The following is a 24011-nucleotide window of genomic DNA, read 5'->3' as shown; positions in this document are numbered from 1 at the left end:
GTTCAGTTTCACGGAGCGCGAGAGCGACCATTCGCGGGTGGAGGCTGAGAGAAATTTAAATCCCCCGGGTTGCGGTTGACACGCAAAAGGCGAAACAAATCACGGTTATTTCTTTCTTTTTGTTCAGAACGCAGTTTAACGGTGTAAATGTGCGGTCGGTAGGGTGCGAGCGTTGAAGTTTTCGAGGGTTTTCGCCATGGTGGTCGGGAAGCGGTTCCTGTGCGTGAGCGGAGAGGAGCCGCTGGAGCCCGCGCACATCGCTCGCTGGTCATGGCGAACCGGAGTCATCCGAGCCGTCACTCACCGAGACCACGACAATCCCGAACTCACGGTAAGACAATGGCTAACATTCTGCGAAAATGACTTATTAGGAGCGGGAGATCTTAGTGAGGATATGGGATTTTTTGACAGGCTGTTAAACGTCAGAATATTCTAGCTTTTGATCGTTTGGTACATGGAAACAGGCTTGGAAGTCAGTCAGGCAATGGAGTCGTGTAGTAGAGCTATATTTGGATCTCAGTAATCGGTGGTGGATTGTAATATTAGTTGTCAGCTTGTGACTTTTATACCTTTTGAAATCCGAATGAATTATAATTTTTTTTGTATACAATTAACGAGATTTTTAATTAAGGGTCTTCTTTAGCTTTAGTGTTTTGCACCAGGATTTCTCATTGAAATATCTAAAATCCTTATAGTATTTTTCCTTTGTCAAGCTTGTCGAAAACATGATAGAACATTTTGCAAATAGTTGGACCGAATGTAACAGATCTGTGTAAATGGCCAGGGTCATAAAACAATTCTGGCATGTTTTCATTCGTGATGAATATAGTTTCCTAATTTCCTTGGCCCTCCGTTATGTTTATAGATAATTTAGAATATTATTTTGTCAGTGGTTAAATGTAATAACATATGTCTATCCACCTTAAAATGTTGTAGTTTTAAAACAAAAGCGCGGTTGACGTGATTATAGGTCCTCTACCCTTAATTCTAAAATTTACATTTTTCATTTAATTTGATTAGCTGTTTTGAAGCTATTTTTAAAATTATTATACCCGTTTTTATCTTTTCAAGTAACGTTACATCTAACAGTTAGCTTATGATGTGCCCATCTATTTAAACGATCCTATTGCAACTTTAATAAAATAAGCAATGTCAAATATTGTGATTACATGAGCATCAAATACAAATAATTATTAGTGTAATTAATGTAATGTAATTTAAAATGTAAATGGTGATTTTTTTTCAGCGTTGTTGTATCAATAGAAAGTTCAATGAACAGCATTTATTTGCTTATTAAAAAATGTATTAAATAGAAATCTTTTGTAACATTATAAATGTCTTCACTGTCACTTTTGATCAATTAAATGCATCCTTAATGAATAAAAGTATTGAAAATAATATAATTGTTTCCACAAAAATGTTGAGCAACAAAAGCTGTTTTCAACATTTTGTTAATAATAATAATATTAATAATGATAATAACAATAAATGTTTCTTGAGCAGCAAATCAGCATATTAGAATTATTTCTGAAGGATCATGTGACACTGATGGCTTGAGTTTAGCTTTGCCCTCACAGGAATAAATAAAAATTTCAAATGTGTTAAAAAGGAAAACAATTATTTTAAATTCTAGCAATAATTTACAATATTGCTGTGTTTACTGAATATTTGCAGCCTTGATTAGCATATGATACTTTTTTCAAAAACATAAAAAAATTATCTAAACATATATAAATGATGTTTTCAAACTTCTGACAGCTACTGTTTATTTCAAATGTAGGCCGTTACACTAATTCCTTATCCATTTGAAGCAAAATCCTGCCTGGTCTTTGATCAGTGAGACCGCTCTCATGTGGTGGAGATGAATGGAGCGGCTCCTGTCATTGTGTGTATAGAGTAAGTGTGTACTGTACGCTAGCCGTTTGTTTTCAGGGCTGTGTCCTGAGGTCACCAACTGTACTGCTGCTAATCAGCACACAGAACTTTCCACACTCAATAGCTGCCCTGCAGCTGAAAGCTCAAGCTGTAAATGCTTTTGTCTGTTTGCCTTTTTTTTGTTTTGTTGGAAAAGTAATAATTAAGCTTGTAGTCTGGTGGGGCATTTGTGTGTTGCGAGATAGAATATGGCAACATGGAAACTTGTCACTTAAACAAAACCAACAAAATTCCATAAATTAGGCGACACCAAAATGAGAAAAATTACTGTAAAAGCCAACAAGTTGTTTTTATTGTCCAAGTCTGACGTAGAATATTGTCGAAAATCATAAAACTATTTACATGATCTAGTCTATTTACCATGAAATAGCAGACTTTTGTACACCCATGTAACGCAGTATATATTTAGTACACAGTAAAATGGCCCACGTATCATTTTGTTGTGAAATTTCTTCAGCTTTTCCCCCGTGACATCGCACACTGTTATTTACAGAGATGTCTGGGATGATGATGGAAAAGTATCTGATTGCAAAGAACACCAATGCAGCTTTCATTTACAGCCCTCAATCACATTGACAACAACTGGCTGTAAAGAGCTGGAAGTGGCCATGTGATTTGTGGCTTAAGAAAACAGCTCGTAACATGAGACCGGGGGTCGTTCACCGCCCTCCCCCACTGCAGCACAGCATAAAGGCCGCTATGTTCAGCCGTTCCCCTGAACCAGAGTTAACCTACAGAGAAATTGCTCTTTGTTCAGTCTGACTGACACTATAACCCTGCACTGTTTTCCTTTGACAGTGAGCCTCCGTTTCCATATCTTCTCTAGAAAGATTTACTGAGCACTCTTCCTTTGTGCACCTTTACTTTGGGAATGACAAGATTTCTGTCTGAAGCCAGGCAATGACACATTTCCTATCTTAATTGTCGGTGGATTAGGCTTACATAATATAAAGAAACCCTCTTGTAATCTTTCGCGGTTGTAAAATAGTGGTTTAGAATGAGAGATATAACACTTATCGACGAGAGAGGTTTATGGCTGACAGGCCTCGAGTTTAAACATTAAAGGTTGCCCGGAGCGTTAACCTGAGTGCAGGGCATTCTAGCGTGTTCCCTTTCGGGGACGGATTGCGACAGTAGTTTGCCAGGAGTGTTGAAGGACGCCGCATAAGTGAATGCAATGAGGTGGAAAAACATTGAACTTTTGTACTTTATTATTGAGTTAGAAAGGCCCTCTCTCTCCTGTACATTCCTTGTCTGTCTTTTCATGAAATGCAAAAACCTTCAATTGAACGTGCTAAAGACTAACCTTGTAGTGGACAGTCCATGACTATATAAATATCTAAATAGAATCCTAGCACACTGCATGCAGCGTACTGTTTGTTCTTATTCAAGAAACCTGCTTGAAAAGGATTTTTATTTTTTTTGCAGTTATGTTTGGTAGGGCCCTATAATTTCCACGATGTTGAAATTGTGGAATCTAGTCATAAAAATGGGGGGAAACAGGGATTTGGGAAAAAATGAAAAGGAATCTATAGGGCCGTATGGTACTAGTGATGCTACTGCTTTAGAAATGACATATTTCATTTTTAGTCTAAGCTTTGTAGCTTTTTTCATCCCAATCTAATAATCATAATGTAGATTAAATCTCACAGATGAAATGTTTCTGCTTCATTTGGCATTAGAAGGCCAAGTTGATTGCATTGTGGGATATGGTATTCTGTGAATAGCCCTCTGGTTGTATATTATATATTTGTAAACCAGCTCACTTGGGGTATTCAGTGCATAGAAAACAAATTAGCAGAATATGCACAGTATGCATACTATGTAATATACCACGTGCTTTTGTAATCGCACCCAATGTATTCCCAAACAAACATGCAGCTGTTTTGGAGAAATTAACTTTGGGTGTATCTGTCATTTAAACTTATGGGTTTAAATGTTTAAACCTTTACATTTTCACATCTTTCCACTGACGAAACCTTTTACCTTTTTTTCTGCAAGTTCTCTAATAAAGATCAAATAATGCCACACTGCTGTTAGCCCACTGCATGTGACACATGCTTTTTTCCAGAATCTTTCCTGTTTAACCTGGACTGACCCCGGTCCTGTACCAGCCAGTTTCCTCTCTGGAAAAAACTACTCTTCATTCAAATGTTACTGAGCTCCTCTGTTACAAGAACAATAACATGATAATGTTTACTCATTGTTGTAGCAATATTATGCACTATGTAGGCTAGTTTTTAGTTTTATTTACTGTGTTCATTTAGACATCCCAATTAGACTTGTGATGACTTACTAGATCATGAAGTACGTCACTTCAGACAATTCAATCCTGCAAATGTTTTATTTATTTCTTCACTTATAGATGTAGAGATATCTCAGTCCAGTGATCGGACTGTATCCCATAGCAACAACAGCCCAGCGGTGTGAATCACCGTGCAGGTTTGCGCTTAACTCTCAAATGCAGAAACGGACACATTTCATTAGGTTGAGCCACCATACCAACCTAACTCAACTTGGTATGAATGGTATTTTGGGGTTACAGAAACAACAGTTACCATGCTAAATACACAATACTAACATGAACTGTTAATGAAACAAATGTAAATTGCTCCTGATGAATAGAATACCTGCTTGCAAATCCTTTTCAGCTAACATGAAAACTACCAATTACGCAAGTTATTGGTACGTTTCTTTAGCTGTTAATATATAGTGAAGTGATTTACACTGCGACTACATGCCTTGAGGATGCAATTGAATACGCAAACAATTGTGCAACGCTACAAGCACAGTATAAAGTCTGACAGGACAGTAGAGTGCGTTTCTTGAAAGACTTTTTATTTTGTAACGTGACAAAGGTAACATTAGAATAATGACACTGACACTGACATACAGCCTGACAACATCTCTTCGGTCCGCAGATACTGAATCAGGACAACACGCTTTTCTCAGGCTCTCTTTACTTAAACTGCGGCTGACAGAAGAGTCAACAGCTTTCACGCACGGCTTTTGAAATAAAAGTCTCGGTTCAGAAAAACATTTAGAATTACGTTTTTTGTTGTTGTTTCTTTCTTTGTAGACGCTCCATATCGCACACCCCTACTTATGCAGTTCCAAGCTGCCCATAGGAAGCACATAGCAAGGCAACTCACTAGGTTTTGGAACGGCGCCTATGTCTTGCTGTGAAATGGCTGCACTACAGAACGGTTTAGTGCAATTATGCATATTTAAGCATTTAATTGTGCTAAATGTACACAGGTGAAATCATTTAGGATATCTGTACGGTCAAAGAATAAAGTATGTTAGTACATTTATTGGAGCTGCATTGGCTGACCTCTCTCTGTGTGTACGGACACATTAGCGATGGAGGTCTGAATAGCTCTGAATAGCTCTGGGGTGATGCAATGAGTAAATAGTGTCATATATCCTGTTATGCTCAGCAGTAACACACACAGACCCTATTCCTCTATTTCTGAATCACACTCACATTAGAAAGCAGGGACATTTGTTTCTCTTGCTCAATTTATGTGGGACTTCCTGCAATTTCGGATGCACTGGAAGTGTTAGTGTGGGTTTCCGTGATGGTAGAGTCTTTTTAGCTCGAGCTAAGACAGCAAACGGTCAGCAATGAAACACAAACAAGGCTTTCTGTAGGCGGGAATGGACCACTGAGCCAACGCAGGCTTCCAGCCCTATCTCCTTGTGCTGATCCTTCTCTGCTTTTGTTGAGTGTGCTCTTAAGCGAAACCAGATGTCTGCCTTTTAGACTGTATTGTATATTCGTTTTCAGCGCATACTTTCACAAATCAAATAACTGGACTGTTACTCTAAGGGCTTGGCTTTTTTTAGCACTTCCATCTGAGGTGGCAGTTATGCTACTTGACGAAGCCTGCTGGAATTTGCTCTTAATTAAATTCGCTCCGAACAAGTAAACTCTTGTTGGCTCATAAAGGTAATGCGGTTGTGGTATGGATGATTTTGGCATGAGTGATTTTCTTTGAGAAATACTTTCCCACTTCCGGATTGCAATATTAGAGAGCAATATCTCAACTTCCCTCTTTGAGTAGTCACACATGTTATTGCCCAATGATGCATGTGGAAGTGTTGCATGGACAAGGGAAAGCAGAAGACAGGTAAAGTGTTGTAATGCTGCTTGATGTTGTAGAAAGAGTGGTAACACTTAATTTGACTGTGTCCCTGATGGCTGTTACATGTATTTACTATAGTAATTACTGTAAATTGTGCATAATTATATGCAACTAACCCTAAATCAAACCCTAATCCTAACCCTATAGTAATAACATGTATTTATTTAATACTAAACTGTAACAAGGACACCTTAAAATAAAGTGTAAATGAAAGAATGTTTGCTCAGATCTTTGTGAGCACATACTCTGTGTTTAAACCCAGTTTATATACATCTGAGTCTAAGTGGTTGTTTTCCCTCGATTTGTCTCAATGTCATGACAGCTTGGCAGGATCTGAAGGAGGTTGCTGAGAGCCCACATTTATTGAGTTTTGTTTTGCCTGGGGCTAAAAAGCAACACCCACAAGCTGGAGGCGGCATTGTGGAGCATGACACACCTTTAAAGAGAGGCCCAGTGGGAGGTGTGTACACGCCTGGAGCCGCGACAGCCTTTGAGATGTACACACACACACACACACACACACACACACACACACACACACACACACACACACACACACACACACACACACACACACACACACACACACACACACACACACACACACACACACACACACACACACACACACACACACACACTCATCTACACATACCTTTGGCATGTAAGGCATGGCATGTGGCTGCTGCACTTTAGATTTAGTGAAAATCTCCAGGGAAATTTGAGTGCAATTACTGTGAGCAAAGGATCGTCCAGAAACAATGTGAGATCTGGTCTATTCATCATGTGGTGGAACTGTGTCTGCTGCTCTCGAGAAACCTTTGATATAAACATGCCAATTTTTACAATTGTCGAGTCCAGTATTGTTCTTTGTAGTGGCTGAATGTCCCACAATGAATTACGGCTAGGTTATGAGAGTGTATATTGTGCAGCATGAAATGTATCAGCTGGTAGAGGATGCAGTTATTAAGGGGTTTTATTTGCGACGTATCTTGCATATGAATGCATAATTTATTTAATGTGCAGTCTTCAGGTGTGTAACGACTTGTGATCCGATAATAAAAAACAAATGATAATGCCAGGTGGAAACGGGGTCAGAGACTACAGATGTGGCCCATCCAATCAGAACTGAGATTCAGAATTGTCCATTTTATAATATTAGTTGATTTAGTTGTAGCAGCTGCGGTACATATTGCGAAGCTGTTCATGCACTGATGCCAGACTCATTAAATTCTTATGATTAATATCTTTTGCATTAATTTATCAAGTTCCAAATTGAAAGAGACCCTTTTATTCGTAGAATATTTATTTTTATAGATCCAGAAAATACATTAAAAAATCTCTAAAATAGGCATTACCACACATGGTTATTAAAATATAAAACCATTTATTTGTGTGAAAATAAGTTGTTATATGTAGCATAGAAGTAATATAAAATTAGGTTACTCAAACGTGAAATGAGATTTTGGTCATACAGCCCACAACCTACAGGAAAATGCTATAGGCTAATAGTTACAGTTTTTTTCTGATTGTTGAAATATTGCATAATTCAATGATTGTTCAGATGCTTCATCAAAGAACAGTTTTACATTTGAATGATCACTTTTCCTCAGTTGTTTTACTTGCTTTATATGATTCAAAAACAAAAGGTCATTATCAGTTTTCAGAAGAAGCAGTAGACGTGGTGTAGTGACAATGATTAGGCACATCCAACTTAAGCTCCAACTTATGACAAATATAAGCTCAGTCAAGTTTCACATATGTCTTTTTGTTGGTTGTCCAATGGATTGTGGGTTGTCTTGCCTTAAGGGGATTACTGAGAGCATAAAATCAGTGTCCTTTAAATGAAGGGCAAGGTTCCTTCTCTTGTGTGAAACACTATTCTTTGTTTGGAAGCTCTATGGGCTTCATTGATTGGTTCCATACAGTGGAAACCTGACCTTTAGCAGATGTTTGAGGTCTTGCCACGACTCAGCGTGATCCCCACACTAGACAGCTTTCTCCTTGTTATGTTGACCAAGGGGTGCTTATCTCTGACAAGATACAAAAAATTAAACCATTGACGTATTCAAATGAGGAAGTCATTCAATCATGGTGGTGATCTGTGATGAACATGGCTGATGACCTGAATACAGCCCTGATGTTCTCAGATTAACATGATGTCTGATCTGAATGGTTTGCATTGTAGCATATAGCCTATACATTTTTGTTTTTTTCAACAACAAAAAATTAATTTGATAATTGCATTACCATATCACAATGTTGGCTTTATGTCGATTAATTGTGCAGCCCTACACCCATATGACCTACTACGTTTGCATTATGCAGGCTGAGTAAACTGTACGCAATACTATATCCCACAATGCAGTGTTCTCGACTTGACCTTCCACTTACAGTGTAACAGCTAAACCAGATGTAGCCTAATTACAGCCTTGGTTTTTAAAATCTCTTTTTGAACTTTATTTACGCTTTATCGGTGCTGCTGTGATAAAGATAATAATGTTTTCGGTTTTAAAATAAGAAAAAAATAGTATAGTATAGCGATGGAAATCTTACTGTTGAGTGGCAGGTGGCCCAACACATGCTTTTAGGAGAACAAAGTAAATGTACCTAGGTTTGCTATGGTGCAAAAAGTTGAATACATCCAGATAATTAATTGCTTTGTTTCCTTTCCACCATCTCCACATGCTAATGCCCCCTTTTATTTGTGATTAGCAATTAAAACCATCTTGAGGGTGAAAATTAGCTGTAATAATTGGGTTAAATCTGGTGATATGGGCTACAGTGTGATTAAAGGAAGCTTTTCAAATACACAAAGCGTTTGGCCCCTTAAGCCTAGCACGAGGACCACTTCCACTGGGCAAAGATGCTTACAACACAATAACTTAGTATTAAATCTAATTAGGACAAATTAATGCTTCATCAAAGGGGAAATAACACTGAGGAAATTCACATGTGGATTTCCTATTACATTCCCAGCTCGTGCTAAATGGGTGCTGACGTTTGCTGTGTCGCTTTAGCAGCCTGTGCTAGTGTTTCACCACGGTGGCAAATTTCACACGTTTCAGGGGTACCGTGAACCCGTCCCGTGGCCGCAGATTAATCTGGAGTCATTACGAAGGCAGAAGATTCACTTGCACAAAGAATGACGCTGTTTGCCCTTCACCTTCTTCAGAGTCTTCAATTCTGATCGTTTATCATTTGCGTGGCAGATTACATAAAATTATGTGCCACAGAAATATCACCATCTGGATTATGGATTCTCTACTCGCACCGAATGAGTCATATCTCCGGATTAGTGTGTTTTCTCTTGGATTTTCTCTGTGCATGTCATGGATGAGCTTCCACATAACGGCACAAAGCAGAGACCGCAGAGATAAGGATTTGCCATCTTTCTCAGCTCCTCGCATCTCTGTTTCATAACCCAAAATTCATTTTCATTCTCCGTGCGGATCTTGTTTAAAGAGGAAAGCAGATAATCAAACAGACTTGCTTATGACGTGCCATTTGGAAGTCTGGCAGCGCGAGCAGAGTCAGTGTGCAGGATGTTGTGAATTTGATGTGAGCGCAGCTCCCTAAAGGCCGGCTTAATGGGATGGGAGCAGACACGGCTGCCTTGTAGAGGGATTTAGGAATGAACAGTGTGCGCACTGTTTTTCTCAAGCTTGCTTCATCCCAGTTTGCTGCAGAACCACAGGAAAGCACCGAGCCTTTGTGTGTGTGCGTGTCTGTATCAGGTGTGTGTGTGTGTGTGTGTACATGAGCATGTGTGTGCATGAAGGAAAACAGTCTGGATGCGTTCGCATACCCACTGCTGGAATTTTCTTTCCTGCAGGTGGTTGTTGGCATTAGGGCACTCCATGTCAGGCATGAAGGAAAAGAAAGGAATGCTGGGAAAATATGGAATGAAAAATGGGCCCCATTGTTCCATGGGTAATAAGACATGCTTTGTGCTGTGCTCTATTGTGAGTTTGTCTGCTGCTACAGACTTTGAAGAACTGGGAAATGGGAACGTTTAGTGAGAAAAATAGAGCTCTTAAGAAACAAAACATCTGAGAGTGGGATTTGTGCTCCTAAATATTAGACAAAACAAAATCCCTCAGGCAAGTTATGTACTAAAGAAGAAGCATTACTCTTTGATAGTCAGTTGTTATGCAATTCATTGTCAGGGTAGGTCTCTAGTCCTACACAGGTGATGAATTGTGTGTGTCTCCCATGCAGAATAGATTCACTTACCCGAGACAAAAGTAAATGACTGATAAGCTGCTATTGTTTTAAACCTCAAGGCAACACTTTTTGTCTGTGTTTTATTATGTTGATTATAGTGAAGAATATAGTGATAATAGTGAAGAAATAAATGAAAAATGACTCCTCTGTTACATGCTATCCCAAGGATTTCAATGCATGAAAAGCATGTAAAATGTCTGCTCAAATCTTAAAATCCTCATGGATTTGGATGGATCTCCACCAGAGAGCCCTCAAGAATTAGATAATGTAGCCTATATGTAGATGAATTTAATATATTGAATTAAATAGTGGTTAACTTTAAAGGTGCATTCAGTAGTTTGGTATGAATTTAAAGTTTTACACTTTAAGAAATATATCTTATGTCTATGTTTTTGTGAAGAGTAATTTAAATGGTGTACACTCAAATGAGATGATGACTGTGCGGCCAAATAAGCAGAAAAGGTCTGAAGCCAGAAAGACAAATACAAAAAACAAGCATAAATATTGTTGCGGCATACACTAGGTGGAAGGATTTGATGACAGAGAGAATCCTGGTAGTGATGCCCAAGTTGCTTCTTCTTTGGTTTGAACAGGTAAGGGAATTAATTTCTATAGACTGCTCTCTAAAGCCCACTAATGTCTGTGTAATCTACTTAAAAACTCAGAAGCGATCATGCTGATCCATGTCAATAGATGGCAGTGCAGTGTCTAATACTATTGTGGTGATTTAAAGTATAAGAAAAGCAGATCGCAAGCTACAAAACTACTGACTGCACCTTTAAATAACACTTTGTGTTTCTGAACACACAACCAATTTTTTGGTCTTAGTTGTAAGATGATCTGCATTGTTTTTGGGAACGGTTGTAAATTATTTTCTAGGGTTGCTTGTAGAAACTGGATGGAATTTCTTTAGACCCAGGCTGACATCCTGGCCTGAGTGCCTCATCTGGAACTTTGTTTGCTTTGTCAGTACCCAGTCCTCTTCGTGCCGCTCCCCTGGGGGCCTGAAACTGGGGGCCTGCTCCGAGTATGTCAGAGTGCGGTTTCATCTGAGCGTGGGCGACACGCTGAAAAGACCCGTTGTGCTAAAACGCAGAAAGCACAGAGTCCCGTGCTTTCTTTAAGCGCTCGCATCCTTGAGAAAATGGCAAGAGACTGTTCTCAGATCGTAGTGTAGCAGTCAGCGTTATTTTTATTCCCTTCACTGCCGTCACAGACTCATATATTTTGCTGTATATAAAGGAAGCAAAAGACATGGTAAATAATGTGTGTTTCCCCCTCCTGTGGGGGAATGTTTCCTGTAGATGCGTGGGACAGTAATTTAAGGCTGCAGTGGGGAGACATCCCTAAGTTCACACAGATAGCCAGGAGGTCTCGGCAGTCTTGCTCCGGCCGTAGCTCAGGCATCCCAGGAGGCTCCCGATCCACCCACACTCTTCCCACCTCTTTTTTTAGTGCTCCTGGACCTCAGGAGTCTTCATCTGTGGCTTTTGTTTTTCTTGAATGCATATATAGTACTTTTTCTCACCTCTTTTTTGCTTCTTGCATTTAAAGTCCTTCCTTCAGGTTTGTAATCACCAGTGGTTTGTAATCTTGCACTGCTAGAGTCTCATTTTGCATGTTTAACGCAGTTCTGTGCCATTTAACCCAGCAATGATCTTTTTAAATATGGTTTAATGCTTCTATGTTAGATTATGTGAACGCTGGTGCCTGCAGACTTCACCTGAGCTGAACTCTACCACAATCACGGTCCCTAACTTTACTAGTCTCAGCCTCAGATGTCATCCCCACAGTTGGTTCTCTGACTGTCTGATGCATGTGTGCACAAAACTGGAAAGCGTGTGTGAAAATCACAGGCTCCTTTCAGATTGCTTGACTGCCATGCAGCTTCTGGGAGTCGTGGTGAATGGGTTTCTATCAGTCAGCCGGGACACACAGTTATATTTAATAGCTTCTGAGGAGGAACTAATCACTGGATTTGAAAACATTTGTAGGGTTTGTGGCTTCAAATCTTTGAAATATGCTTTGAGAAGAAGGTAAACTAGATATCCACAAGCAGAAGTGTCTATTCTGATTTCCAGTGTTTTCTTTACAACCATTTGTGGATAACAAGTTTCACTCGTTCAAGTTGGTCACGCCAATTCGCCACATTGACCAACAGAAAACTGATTGGTTTGAAGGTGATTCGCATTAATGTGGCCATACCTTAAGCGTGTTTGTGATTTGAGTAAGTGGACCAGATATAATGCCAATAGTCAAAAGTCTGGCCCTACATAATTTTAATCTCCAAACAAAATGGAAAGTCAGAGACAGTTCCTGACGTGCTGGCGAAATGCATGAATGTTCACTTGCGGTTTTGGCCGTGTCCACATGAAATGTGATAATGGAATGCAAGTTTCTTGGGCTGAACTCACTTGCAGTGCTTTCCTGGAAAATCCCATCTGTGAGAATCAGGCCAGGGCTGAAATAAATGCAGCGGCAGAAGGCATCTTAATACCAGACAGAGTCTGGACTACTGCCACTTGGACTCCTTATATTTACCCTTATTTTTATCCTTATATTGTATCTGTGCAAGATTCAACTGCTCAAGTAACAGTAAGATGCAAACGCTTTGACATGTCAAACGTGAAATGCAATGCTCGTAATAGGTTACATTAACTTCAGATGCTAAGGACTGTTTTGGACTGGACCCAAACATTCTTCACTGATAGTCATTGTTACTGACTCTTTATCACCAAGCAGCTAAAGCCACTGTAATTACAGGTGTGTAAATGTAACACGACAAGCCAATACAGCAATCATGTTGCAGTTTAACAAAATGTGCTCTGATCAAATGCAGGAATTTAGTTATATGATTAGAGTAGCTTTTTATTTATTAAAGAGAGAGAGAGAGAGAGAGGCCAAGAGGAAAGAGTGGAAATGAAGTTTCCATTCCGTGGTGCAGTTGTTTGCCTTTGCTGCAATTTGGCGAGGATCCTGTGGCCAGACGTCTGCCTTCAATTAGGAGGCTGAAATACCCCACTGTGTTTCTACTCTTGGAATCAGGATGTATACATCATCTTCAACATTTTGAAATTGCTTGGCTGGTGTTTGCCTGTTTATTGAGTAACATGTCTGCTAGCAATTGACACAGCTTTTGGTGAGTGTTTTCAATTAAAAATTCAAATGCTGTCCTGCATGAGGTCACAGGCTATTTTCATGACTTTGCATTTTTGCTGTTTTCAGTAGTTTGCATTCTGCTGTTATGGTGTTTATCTTGGGATATTGTCTGCATACTTTTGCCCAGCGGTAGACTACAGATGATAAACATAGTTAGGCTAAGCATACAGGAACAAACTGGCCAGCATAATCATTTTACCTTAAGCGTGCTATGAACTCTACACCTCATGTTATTTATTGACTAAATATAGTTTGATGGACGATTTGCCATTGTTTTAATTAGTCCAGACAGTGAATAGGGGCATTACAAAATGCAGTTATTATTATTATTATTATACATCGTATTAATATTTGGACTATATTTGTTACAGGGCTAGCTTAAAAATCGATTCTCAGTTTGAAGAACCAAAATCGATTCTTACACCCAATAATCGATATTTCAGGCTGTTTTTAGTTGATGAATGAACACAACTTTGTAGCGTGCCTCCCATTCATTAAATTGCAGTAAGCTTTGTTACTTCTGATATGAAAGTTCTGTCAATTTTATTATGAAAATCGAACAGTGAATACTATTTGGTGCTATTTATTGTGGTATGACAGATCGCTGTAGCTCCTCAGTTAAAGCGAAGCGGCAGCACGGAGCGCACGTGAACTGATCATCTCTTGCGCTTTACTACCAGTTACAGCACAAAATAAATATGAATGAACATCAGAAGGTATGTTGAAAGACAGTATTTTGTCTGTTTGTTTGAATAAATCTGTCATGTTTTCTGTCATGTCAGAAACATAATTATCATTAAATGTATTTATTATTATAAAAAAAACGTCCTTAGGTGTAATTTAAAGTAGCCTTCGAATGTTTAATTTTATAGTTAGGCTATGTAACAACTGGGATTCCCTGTATTGCATATAGGATTAGTTGAGAGATTTGTTTCTTTCCTTGTGGAAGTTTGCCATATACTTTACCTGATAGGTAAGTAATTTCAACGCATTCTCATCCTTGGGCGTCATAATACTGACGCTTTTGACATTTCGTCTACATCGAACGAACGCACATGGCACCCTTTAGCGTCAATATGACACGCACAGAGCGTTGTTCGGTTATGGGTAGGTTTAGGTGTAGTGTAGGGATAGGGTTAGACCGCTAGGAGGCGCCTTCTGGCCCATTTCTATCTGCGTCTCATATTGACGCTAAAGGGTGCCATGTGCGTTCGATGTAGACGAAATGTCAAAAGCGTCAATATATGACGCCCTAGGATGAGAACGGGCTGGTAATTTATATGAATCAAATTGAAATCGAATCAAAGTGCAAGCTTGTGAATCAAAATCGGATAGAATCGTGAAATTTTTGTCAATTCCCAGCCCTTAAAAAAAAAGAAAAGGCCATATGTATGGTCTGTGTGTGTCCAGACATCACATATTGATTTACTCTATTCGGGAAGCGTATGCATAATGCACTTCTTATCATTCACAGTGATTAGCAAAAGCAGGCATCTAACATGCACTAGAGTCTGCAGCTCTTTGGTTGAACAGCTGAAATTCATTTAGCTTGATTTACGCAGTTGGCCCCTCAGAATGTGAGTTGCTTGTTGAGAAATATAGTGGCCTCTCGGCAGGAAACACAGATAATGCCAGTAATGATTGTGAAAAATAGAAAGGTTTTTTCCCCCCCCATGATTTCAAGCCCCAGCCCTGAAATGAACTAAAATAGTTTGTTGGGGTGTGTGTGTGTGTGTGCACATGTTGTCCTAGTAATCATGTTTCCTGTTTCAGGGTTCACCCGACCTGCTCAACGAGCACATGCATGTGTCATAAAGTTTCACTGCTTTTTTGGGAAAATATTACAACTGTCAATCCAGCAGATCCTTTCCTAATCACATCCTGTTTTCTATGGTAACCACAAGAACACAGCAGAAGCTCGGCATCCTATGGCAGGAAAAAGTCAGAGAAATGAAAAGAACTAAAGAGCTTGTGAACTGGGTTGAGTTTGTCTAGATTTATGTGATGGCTGCAGGAATTCACATTTCTGCACACAGCTGAAAGACATTAAGACCATGTTGAACCTGAGCCCTGTTTTAGACCCCCTCCACACACCCAGATAAAGGTCACCCAATGTCCCGTCATCAACAAACACACTGAGCTGTGAGAGGTTCACAAACAGATGCATAATTATGACCTTAATCAGTCGATTATTTTTCATAATGTTATAATTGTGATTGTTTCGATTAATAGATTTGACATAAAAATGCAAAGCTCATGTTCATGTGTGAGTTCTGCACTCACAAACACGCCAGTTATAATCAATAAAACTGTTTTCACTGGAGAAGAAATATCTAATTTACTCTAATTTAGTCTACACCTTGTTGATTGTAAAGGAAGCATTTAGGAAGCATAGAGTCTGTCTGTCTTTATCCTCTATGTCTGTCTGTCGATCTCATTCAGTTTTTTTTCATTTGACATTTGAATTTTTAGCTTTTTTGTTTTCTGTATAATGAAAGCATTCTCCAGTAAAATGAACAATTTCATACTTTTCTTGAATAATTGTTTGGAGTTGTTGTTATTGGGTCTGTACTCTGTAGTGAGCAGACATGCAGAGCTCCAGCATGTTCAAAAGGGATTTTTGCAGTGACATTTCCCTGTCCTGAAAACACCTCCGGAAGCCACTGAGGCAGCATGTGCTAATTCACAGGAATATTTCGTTTTGTTGTCTGTTTTTCCGCCTGGCATGTCGTGAGGAAAAAGAAGGCTGTGGTGTGTTATGCAGAGAGCACATGTGGTACTAATGCTTAGCTAAATGCTGGTGCTGTGACAGATGGCTGTCTCATTCCGGTACTTTTTTTTCCCCTTCCATCATCCTCTTTTTTTTTTTTGACAGAATGACACCACTGATCACTGCAATATCATTGTTGTACCAAAGCAGGACAGAATAGCTCAGTGTTAACAAGCCTCTTTTAGGTCACTCTTTGTTTCTTGGTGTGCTTGCATGTTCATTCATAACTTCTAGTTGTGTGGTTAGATAACTGTTTGAATACCCAATTATGAAGGAATGCAGCTGACCTGCTTTCCCTGGTGTCGAATAAGGACTTGACGTCTACTGCTTACAAGAGACTGGCCACAGCTGATAGCATTCCCAAAAGGCATTCCAGGATCTTACATGTCAAAACACTGGGAATTAGAGCTGGACAGTACGACAGTATACTGTATACCGTGCAATGGTCAAATTCTGTTAGCCCTATGGTTTTGCTGTTCTGTTTATACTATGGTAAGAATATTTTCACAGCTATAATTAGGCAGGGCTCTTCTTTGCATTATTTATACATGACAGGGAAGAAGAAACATGGAGTAATGTGAAAATATAGAGCAGGGCGAGTCACATAAATGTAGAATATAGTCCCTGTTCTTTTAGTACATATATATTAGTACATATATGTGTGGTCATGTGATATGTATATTGACTATTTCTCAGCTGTTCCATTGGTTTGTCTAATCAGAATTTAGTCAAAGTTCTTCTCAGATTTTGACTTTAGAACATTATAAAAAAAAGATATTAAGAACATTCTTAAAATGTTTTTGAGAATAATTTTTTTTCTTGTGTCCAACAAATCCAAAATAATAAGAGAAGGTAATCAAATAGGCTATGTATTTTTATGATTGTGATGTTCATATAAAGTTTAATGTATCCTGCTGCTGTTATAAATGTAGTTCTTTAGATTTTACAACAATATTCCACAGTATACAAACAGACATTGTAGTATGACGGTGATCATTTAATGCATCTGTTTAGAGAAACTAGCTTATATGCAGTTAGATTTGAGTTAGTTTGACTGTGTGTTTCTGGCAAGAGGCACATTATGATTATGGATATGTATTCATTTTCATAAGACATTTTTTAGAATTGTAAAATGGCATACAAAATGCCTGTCAAGATGTCCACGGCGCCTGTAAATTTTCCCACAGAATGCTAATGTTTGTGCAGGGTTTTCCATGCAATTGACCTAGCTATAGAAGGGAACCTTATCCCAAGATTAACCTTAAAGCAGATGTTTTTCCCCCCTCTATAATCCAGCCATACACACTGCATCAACGGAGTTCTTGAAACGTCCAGCTAATCAGGTAATCTGAAACAGACCCACTGCTGTGTCGTTCCTCAAGTGGGAAGGCCGTGATCTCACTCGGACTCCATCTCACCCCCTTGTTCTCATTTCCGTCTTCAATAACTCAGACCAACGTATTTCAAAAGCTCGCAATTACTCCATATCTACTTCCGAGCTTTTGAGTCCACATTATCATTGTTCTCACGTCACCTCTTGTGAATCGCCAGGCCTCTAGAGTCGCATTCAGCTCATATCAGCAGTGCTACAATACGGCCTGGTCTCTCATGGGCTCTCTGAATTATTGATCACAGGCTATAAGTCGGAGCTATAGATGGATGAACTAATCCCGCTGCCCGTGCCAAAATTAAACTGCGCTTGCAATGGAAACATCTGGTCCTGTGCTCTGCGTTGTGACAGATGTAGTATGGGTGCCGTTTTATGACCTTGTATTTAGGCAAACATCTCTCCTTCTGCTCGTTCGTCCCCATCTTTTATAGGTGGCACACTCAATTTTATCAGCAGATGTTCAAACAGAGCAGAGGAGAGAGAGAGAGAGAATGCTGGTGCTGTTTTATCATTTCAAACCTCAGACCCATTGAAGCTCTGCAGAGAGTATTTATTTCATATTTGTTTTTCTCGATCGGTTGACTGAAGTTGTGCAATAAATGAAAGCACCAGTGAGCATTTGGAAACCTCTGGAAGGAACCTCTGAATAAGGTTTTAACAGTACGATACACAGCCAGTGCTGTGTCATCACAAAAGTTGCATTCGGTTTTGATATGACAGCAGCCTTATAAACCTGTCATTAATGTTAATCAAACAACAAAAGACCAATAGAAAATCACTCACTGATCTTGCCTGAACAACTGCAGCTTTAACAAGGATTCATCTATATTTATTTTACTCAGGGAAGACTATGCAGTGCTATTTTACATTTGATTCTTACATTTTTGAACCTGAATGATTTATTTAATTTGTATCTTTGTTCTGTTGTATTATTTATTTGAGCTGTTGCTTGTAATTTGTTTATTCTTATTTTATTACTGAAGACTCACTTGTCTTCAATAATGTTTGAACCTTATAACTGGACCAGTAAAAAAATTCCTCAGCATCGAGCACTGGTCTTTTTTTTCAAAACTGTTCTTTGGGGAAACCAAAATTGTTCTTCTATGGCATCTCTGCCCCCCAATTTTTTTTTTTTGACCTACAACTCACATTCTGTCCAGTAAAAGAAAAAAAAAATATATAAAAAATATGCTCCAATTTTTTGAAGGTTAAAAATGCCATTGAATAAATATGTAAAGGCAAAAAATTGTAAGAGAAAATTATATAAATATTTCCCGTCTGAATGAATCAGTCAGCCAACATATAGAAATTGTCTATTTTGATAGTGGGGCCAAAATCTACCAGCCATTTTTCTGTGAACTTTTCAGCAAATCTTCTGTTTTAAAATCTATTTGGGAAAAATCTATTGTGTAAAATAAATGTTAATTTGAATTCATCTCATTTAATAGTTATACCAGCAATCATCCACCTTGATCTCTATGTCAGTATCTGCACCAGCCACTGAAAACCCCATTTCAGTCGACCACTAATTAGAATCTTTTGTAATGCCTGAGAGTGATTTAATAAACTCTCTGTGCCTTTCTTTGATGCAAATGGCTTGCTGTATTGATAGTCTTGTGTAATCAAAACACATCTCGATCATCTGTTCCACCCATACAAGCAGCACTCTTGCTATTATATTTATCTGCTCTGTGAGTAAAGGCTTATGTGAATAAATCAACATCATTAGTCTGGCTGCTTTGTTTGGTTGCTCATAGGGGCTGTGCGTGATGATCAGTCAATACTACGCTGGAGTTGGCATGCTAGCTGCAAACCTACATAACCTACAAATTACAAAAGCCTTGCGGGAGGGATGGCGATTGGAGCGGGGATGTTTTTCCCTGCCTTTTAGAAAAATCATCTTGTACAACAGCTAGTTTGTAATGCAAAATGAAATGTAGGCTCTCTTTTATCATTGTATGCACCAATACAGTGAGTTATGCAAATGGGTTAGTGATAGACTGACATATTGGCTTGTATTTGACCATGTCCACTTTGCTTTTTGCTTTTTTTGGGGGGTAGCCAATTTAGTAAAATTGTGTAGTAGATATATATTGTGTAAAATAATACAACAAGACTTATGTTAATCATATACCATTCAAAAGTTTGGGGTCAGTAATAATTATTATATATATATTATTTTTTTTACAAATACTACAATACTAATAAGTATTCGGCAAGGATGCATTCAATTGATCAAACATTTATAATGTTACAAAAGTTTTATTACAAATAAATGCTGTTCATTTGAACTTTCCATTGGCGGTGCAACAAACTATTATTCTGATAAATGATTAATCTAACAATTATTGGAACGATTAATTGAGTACTCATTGATTATTTCACAGATTAATCAGTAGGCTTTGATTGAATATTCAGCTTTTGCAATTAGTTTAAATATTGAGTTTTAATAAATAAAGCAAGAAAATATCTCCAGCTTTTGAAAATGTCTTTGAGCCAAGTTGAATAGATCAATCTCATTCAGTCATCAATAGGCTAACTGCTTTGCTTAAAACAAAGAAGCATTTACTCCAGGACACATAGAGGGCTAAATATTAATCAACAATTAATTACTAGATAATCTATGCAAACCACACTATCACTTTACTGTAATATGTTTTGGTTTTAACTTTTTTTGTGTTGCATACACTAATAAAAAGATTTACTAGATAGCTCCACACTTACCTCTCACCGTTTCCTTCTCCTCTTATGCCGCTATGTTTTCTCTTTATTGTTCCAACATGTATGTTGTGCTCCCATGAAATGAGTTCCGTCTTGCATGTATTACATACGACAGAATTGTTTTTGTTTGTAGTTATGTTAACTGTCTTGAATTTCAAGCCTGAACCAAACATATTTTTATTCAAAGATCAACAGTCTGTCATTAGTCTTTAGTCTGCCACAAAAAAACATTAGAATCATGAACTCAAATGTCTTTGTGAAAAAAACACAATGATTGTTGTAACAGTGCGTAAATCAGACCTTTCAGGCTATAGCCTAACGCTAATAAGCCTTATGGTTAATTATTATTACAACTAAACTGTCGGTCATTAAATAAGAAAACGAAATAATTGTGTAGATGATTTGCTTTGTGTAACCCGACATCAGGCCGAAGTATTTTTTTGCACACAGTGCCGTCACCAGTCAATCACTCCTTTACGACTGGCTGCCTGCACATTCACTGTCCTCACGGCTTCTGCAACTTGTGCTCGCTTATCGGCGGGGGCTGGCTGTAGGACTACTCAACCTCCACGGACAATCTTTTTTATCAAGATTTTGCTTTAGTATAATTTTCGGTACAATTAGGGCCGGATTCGGGATTCGGGACAACAGCTTAGGTCACCCTAGTTGGATTGCCTCTGGGAGGGCTGCATTGCAGTTGTTTGTTACAGTGCCCAACTGGTCAAACCGCATTATTGCAGGCCCTTTCAATAGGGCCCTGACACAAATGGAACCCTAAGCCCTCACGTTCTTCCTCTGAGTTCACACTTTCATGACGTAATGCTGGTTTGACTGTAGAGTAGAAGTCTACTGCGGTGCTTGCTTCAGTGCAGGCTTGACAAAAGAGCATCGAGGGTGCATATAGACCGCGAAGGGGGCTCTTGTGGGGGACTTCTGAATCCTAAAATGACAAATAGGACACGTGGACTTAATGGACATGCACTTGTGGCGGCCATTGTAACTCCTCAAGACTGTAAGTGCTTATGATGTGTGCCATTTAGGGACTAGGGTCAGATGAGATCAATATTGACTAATCATTTCAGCCCTACTTTCTATCTCAAAGAACCCTGCATTTTTTTCCCAAAGAAATATTATGCCGCACTACTATTTTTGACATTGAAAATAATAAGAACTATTCTTGGGCACCAAATCGGCATATTATAATGATTTCTGAAGGATAATGTGAGACTGAAGACTGGAATAATGGCTGCTGAAAATTCAGGAATAGATGACATTTTCAAATATATTAAACAGAAAATAGATATTTGAAATTGTAATAATATTTCACAATATTACTGTGTTTATTTTAATTTTGATCAAATAAATGTAGCCTTGGTGAGCATAAGCAAAAGCATTTAATCTTATCACCCCCAAACTTTTGGTAGTAGATATATTGCCATTGCATACCACCACACACATATTTGTCCTACAGGCTCAACAAGGTCTGTTCTTACACTGGTGTCTTGTGCTGGGCCTCGTGTAATGTGATGCTAATGGCTGCTGGGTAACAAGAGTGATGTCAGCCGTCATTCACAGTCTGCGTGGGGGCCGTCGTCTTTCAATTCAGCCTGATGAGGTGGAGGATGAACATCAAGCCATTTGCAATAATGAGATGAACCTTGGAGCCAATGCACTGTCCATTATTTATGAATGCCTTCATCTAGAGAGAAAAAAACCACTGGGCCTGATCAGTACGCTTGACTGCTTTCTGACATCACATGCAACGAACAACTCCAAACTTTAAAAGCACAAGGCCGTTTGTTCACACTGCTTTTATGTTTCTATCTTTTTGTGCTCTTGTTTGAACTGCTGAATCTTGGCTCTCGGTTAACGCCTCCTCTCATGTGTTATAGCAACTCTACACCCGTCTCCATGTGGAGACTTGAGCTCTTGGCATTCAGTGTAATTAACACGACCTGTATGGCAACCCAGGAAACTGGTTGTGCTTGACTCAAGGCAAAGTTTTTCAAGTTTGGGTTTCACAGCCATAACACAGGAAACTGTTTTCCCAGGCTAGGAAGAGGGGGAGGAGGTGGAGTTTAGGGCAGTTGCTGGAAGACAGCACACTTTATTTCTTCTTCAATGAGGTGCTGCTTTCGTGTGTGTGTGTGTGTGTGTGCAGGCATGGTGAGACAGCGGTGTGGTAGCCAGGGGGCTGGGTGCGGGAAAACAGGTCGGCCACTCCCTCCACTTGTACCAGCCTGTTCCATAATGAAGCAGTGCTGTCAGGGGATCATCTTTCTTCAGCCCCGGTTTGAAAGCCAAACATTGGAAGGCGCCTGAAAAATGTGCCGGGCGCTTAAAGAAACACTAACCTAATATGCTCCTTCAGCGAGCACATGTGTAATGAGAAACAGAGGCCCTCTTTGTTCATGCACCATGTGGAAAATCATTGCCCCCCTCCCCCCCACCAATATGTAATTTTTTTTTTTTTTTACAATGTTATTTTCCTTTAGCTCAAATAGTAGAACATTGCGCTTGCAATGCCAAGGTCATAAGTTTGAATCCCAGGAAATGCATGAACTCATAAAAATTGTATATCTAAAATGCATTGTAAGTCGCTTTGGATAAAAACATCTACCAAATGCATAAATGTATTTTGGCTCAAAAAGGTCAAAGTGGGCTCTTGTTCACTTGAGCATAGCATGTAAGTCTTTCAGGGGTTGATGTTTGGGAGTTGTTGTCCAGAGAGTCAGAGGCACCTCATCCACGACCGTTCCATTGCGCACACACTTCACTGGACAGGTTGAACTTGCTCGGGGCTGTGCAGAAAAGATGTCTTCATATGAGAGAGTGGACCTGTCGTAAAAACACCTACATGTGTGTGTGCGCTAGGGGTCAAGGTTATTAGGGAAAGGTGATTGCAGCTTCGCTTGAGCTGACTTGAATGAGCGCCACTTCCCCAGTGGCCAAAACCGTGATTAATATCCTGCCTAGTACAGCCATAAATCGTCAGTAACCATAAAGTGTTATAAATGAAAGAGCATGTGAATAAATGGACACCAATGGAAATAGGAATATGAAAACATGCCTTGAATGTCATATGCCATATACATGTTTCAATATGAAGGAAAGTCAGTTTAGATAGACCTTTCCCCTCTTTTGAGGCTCTAAACATCATCTTATATTTCATTTTCATTAATTTGACTGCTTTCATGCCTTTAGTTTATGGGAGCATTTCATAAAATGGAAATGATTAAATCCTAATTCTGAATCCCAGTGGGTTATGATCAGCTTTGATGTGGTATAGCGGTTTAGCTCAGTGAAGGTAAACAGACTGCTTCATGGGGTGTGTGTCCTGGTGCTGCGCTTCCATATGGTGATTAGAAAATAATGGTGATCATGCAAGTCTCGCCTAGATAACAGTCATTTCCTCTTAGTAAATACTCTCTCTCTCTCTCTCTAGGTCCTTCCAGTCAACCGATGGCTGAGATATTTCTGTATGTCAACAACCTAACATTCTGTTGTGTGTCTAACTCTATTATTCACCAGCGATGCTGCCCGGTTGCCAGATCTACAGCTTTACAGCAATTGAGTTTTGGGCTTGTAGTCTAAATTGTATGTGGTGATACAGAAAGACTGACTGCTACCAAAGACTATAGATATACAAAGACTGTGCAAT

The 24011-nt window shown here is 39.0% G+C and overlaps 1 protein-coding gene across 3 annotated transcripts in view; it reads left to right on the top strand.

Moving 5' to 3' along the window:
- The window catches only part of jmjd1cb (jumonji domain containing 1Cb), a 128831-nt gene continuing 104820 nt past the window's right edge, over positions 1 to 24011 (top strand). For 2 of the 3 annotated variants that reach the window (XM_082151470.1, XM_082151469.1), the window contains exon 1: positions 2 to 331. In XM_082151470.1, the coding sequence (XP_082007596.1) occupies positions 197 to 331 (135 nt within the window). In that variant the 5' untranslated portion in view covers positions 2 to 196. Of the gene's footprint in view, positions 332 to 24011 lie in introns of all 3 variants that reach the window. The other variant, XM_082151468.1, reaches the window with a different exon arrangement.

The sequence above is a fragment of the Leuciscus leuciscus genome, assembly GCF_965113295.1.
Source record: "Leuciscus leuciscus genome assembly, chromosome: 21".
In the NCBI taxonomy this organism is placed as follows: domain Eukaryota; kingdom Metazoa; phylum Chordata; class Actinopteri; order Cypriniformes; family Leuciscidae; genus Leuciscus; species Leuciscus leuciscus.
Note: the sequence above shows the minus strand (reverse complement) of the source record. Positions and strands in the feature narration are given on the sequence as shown.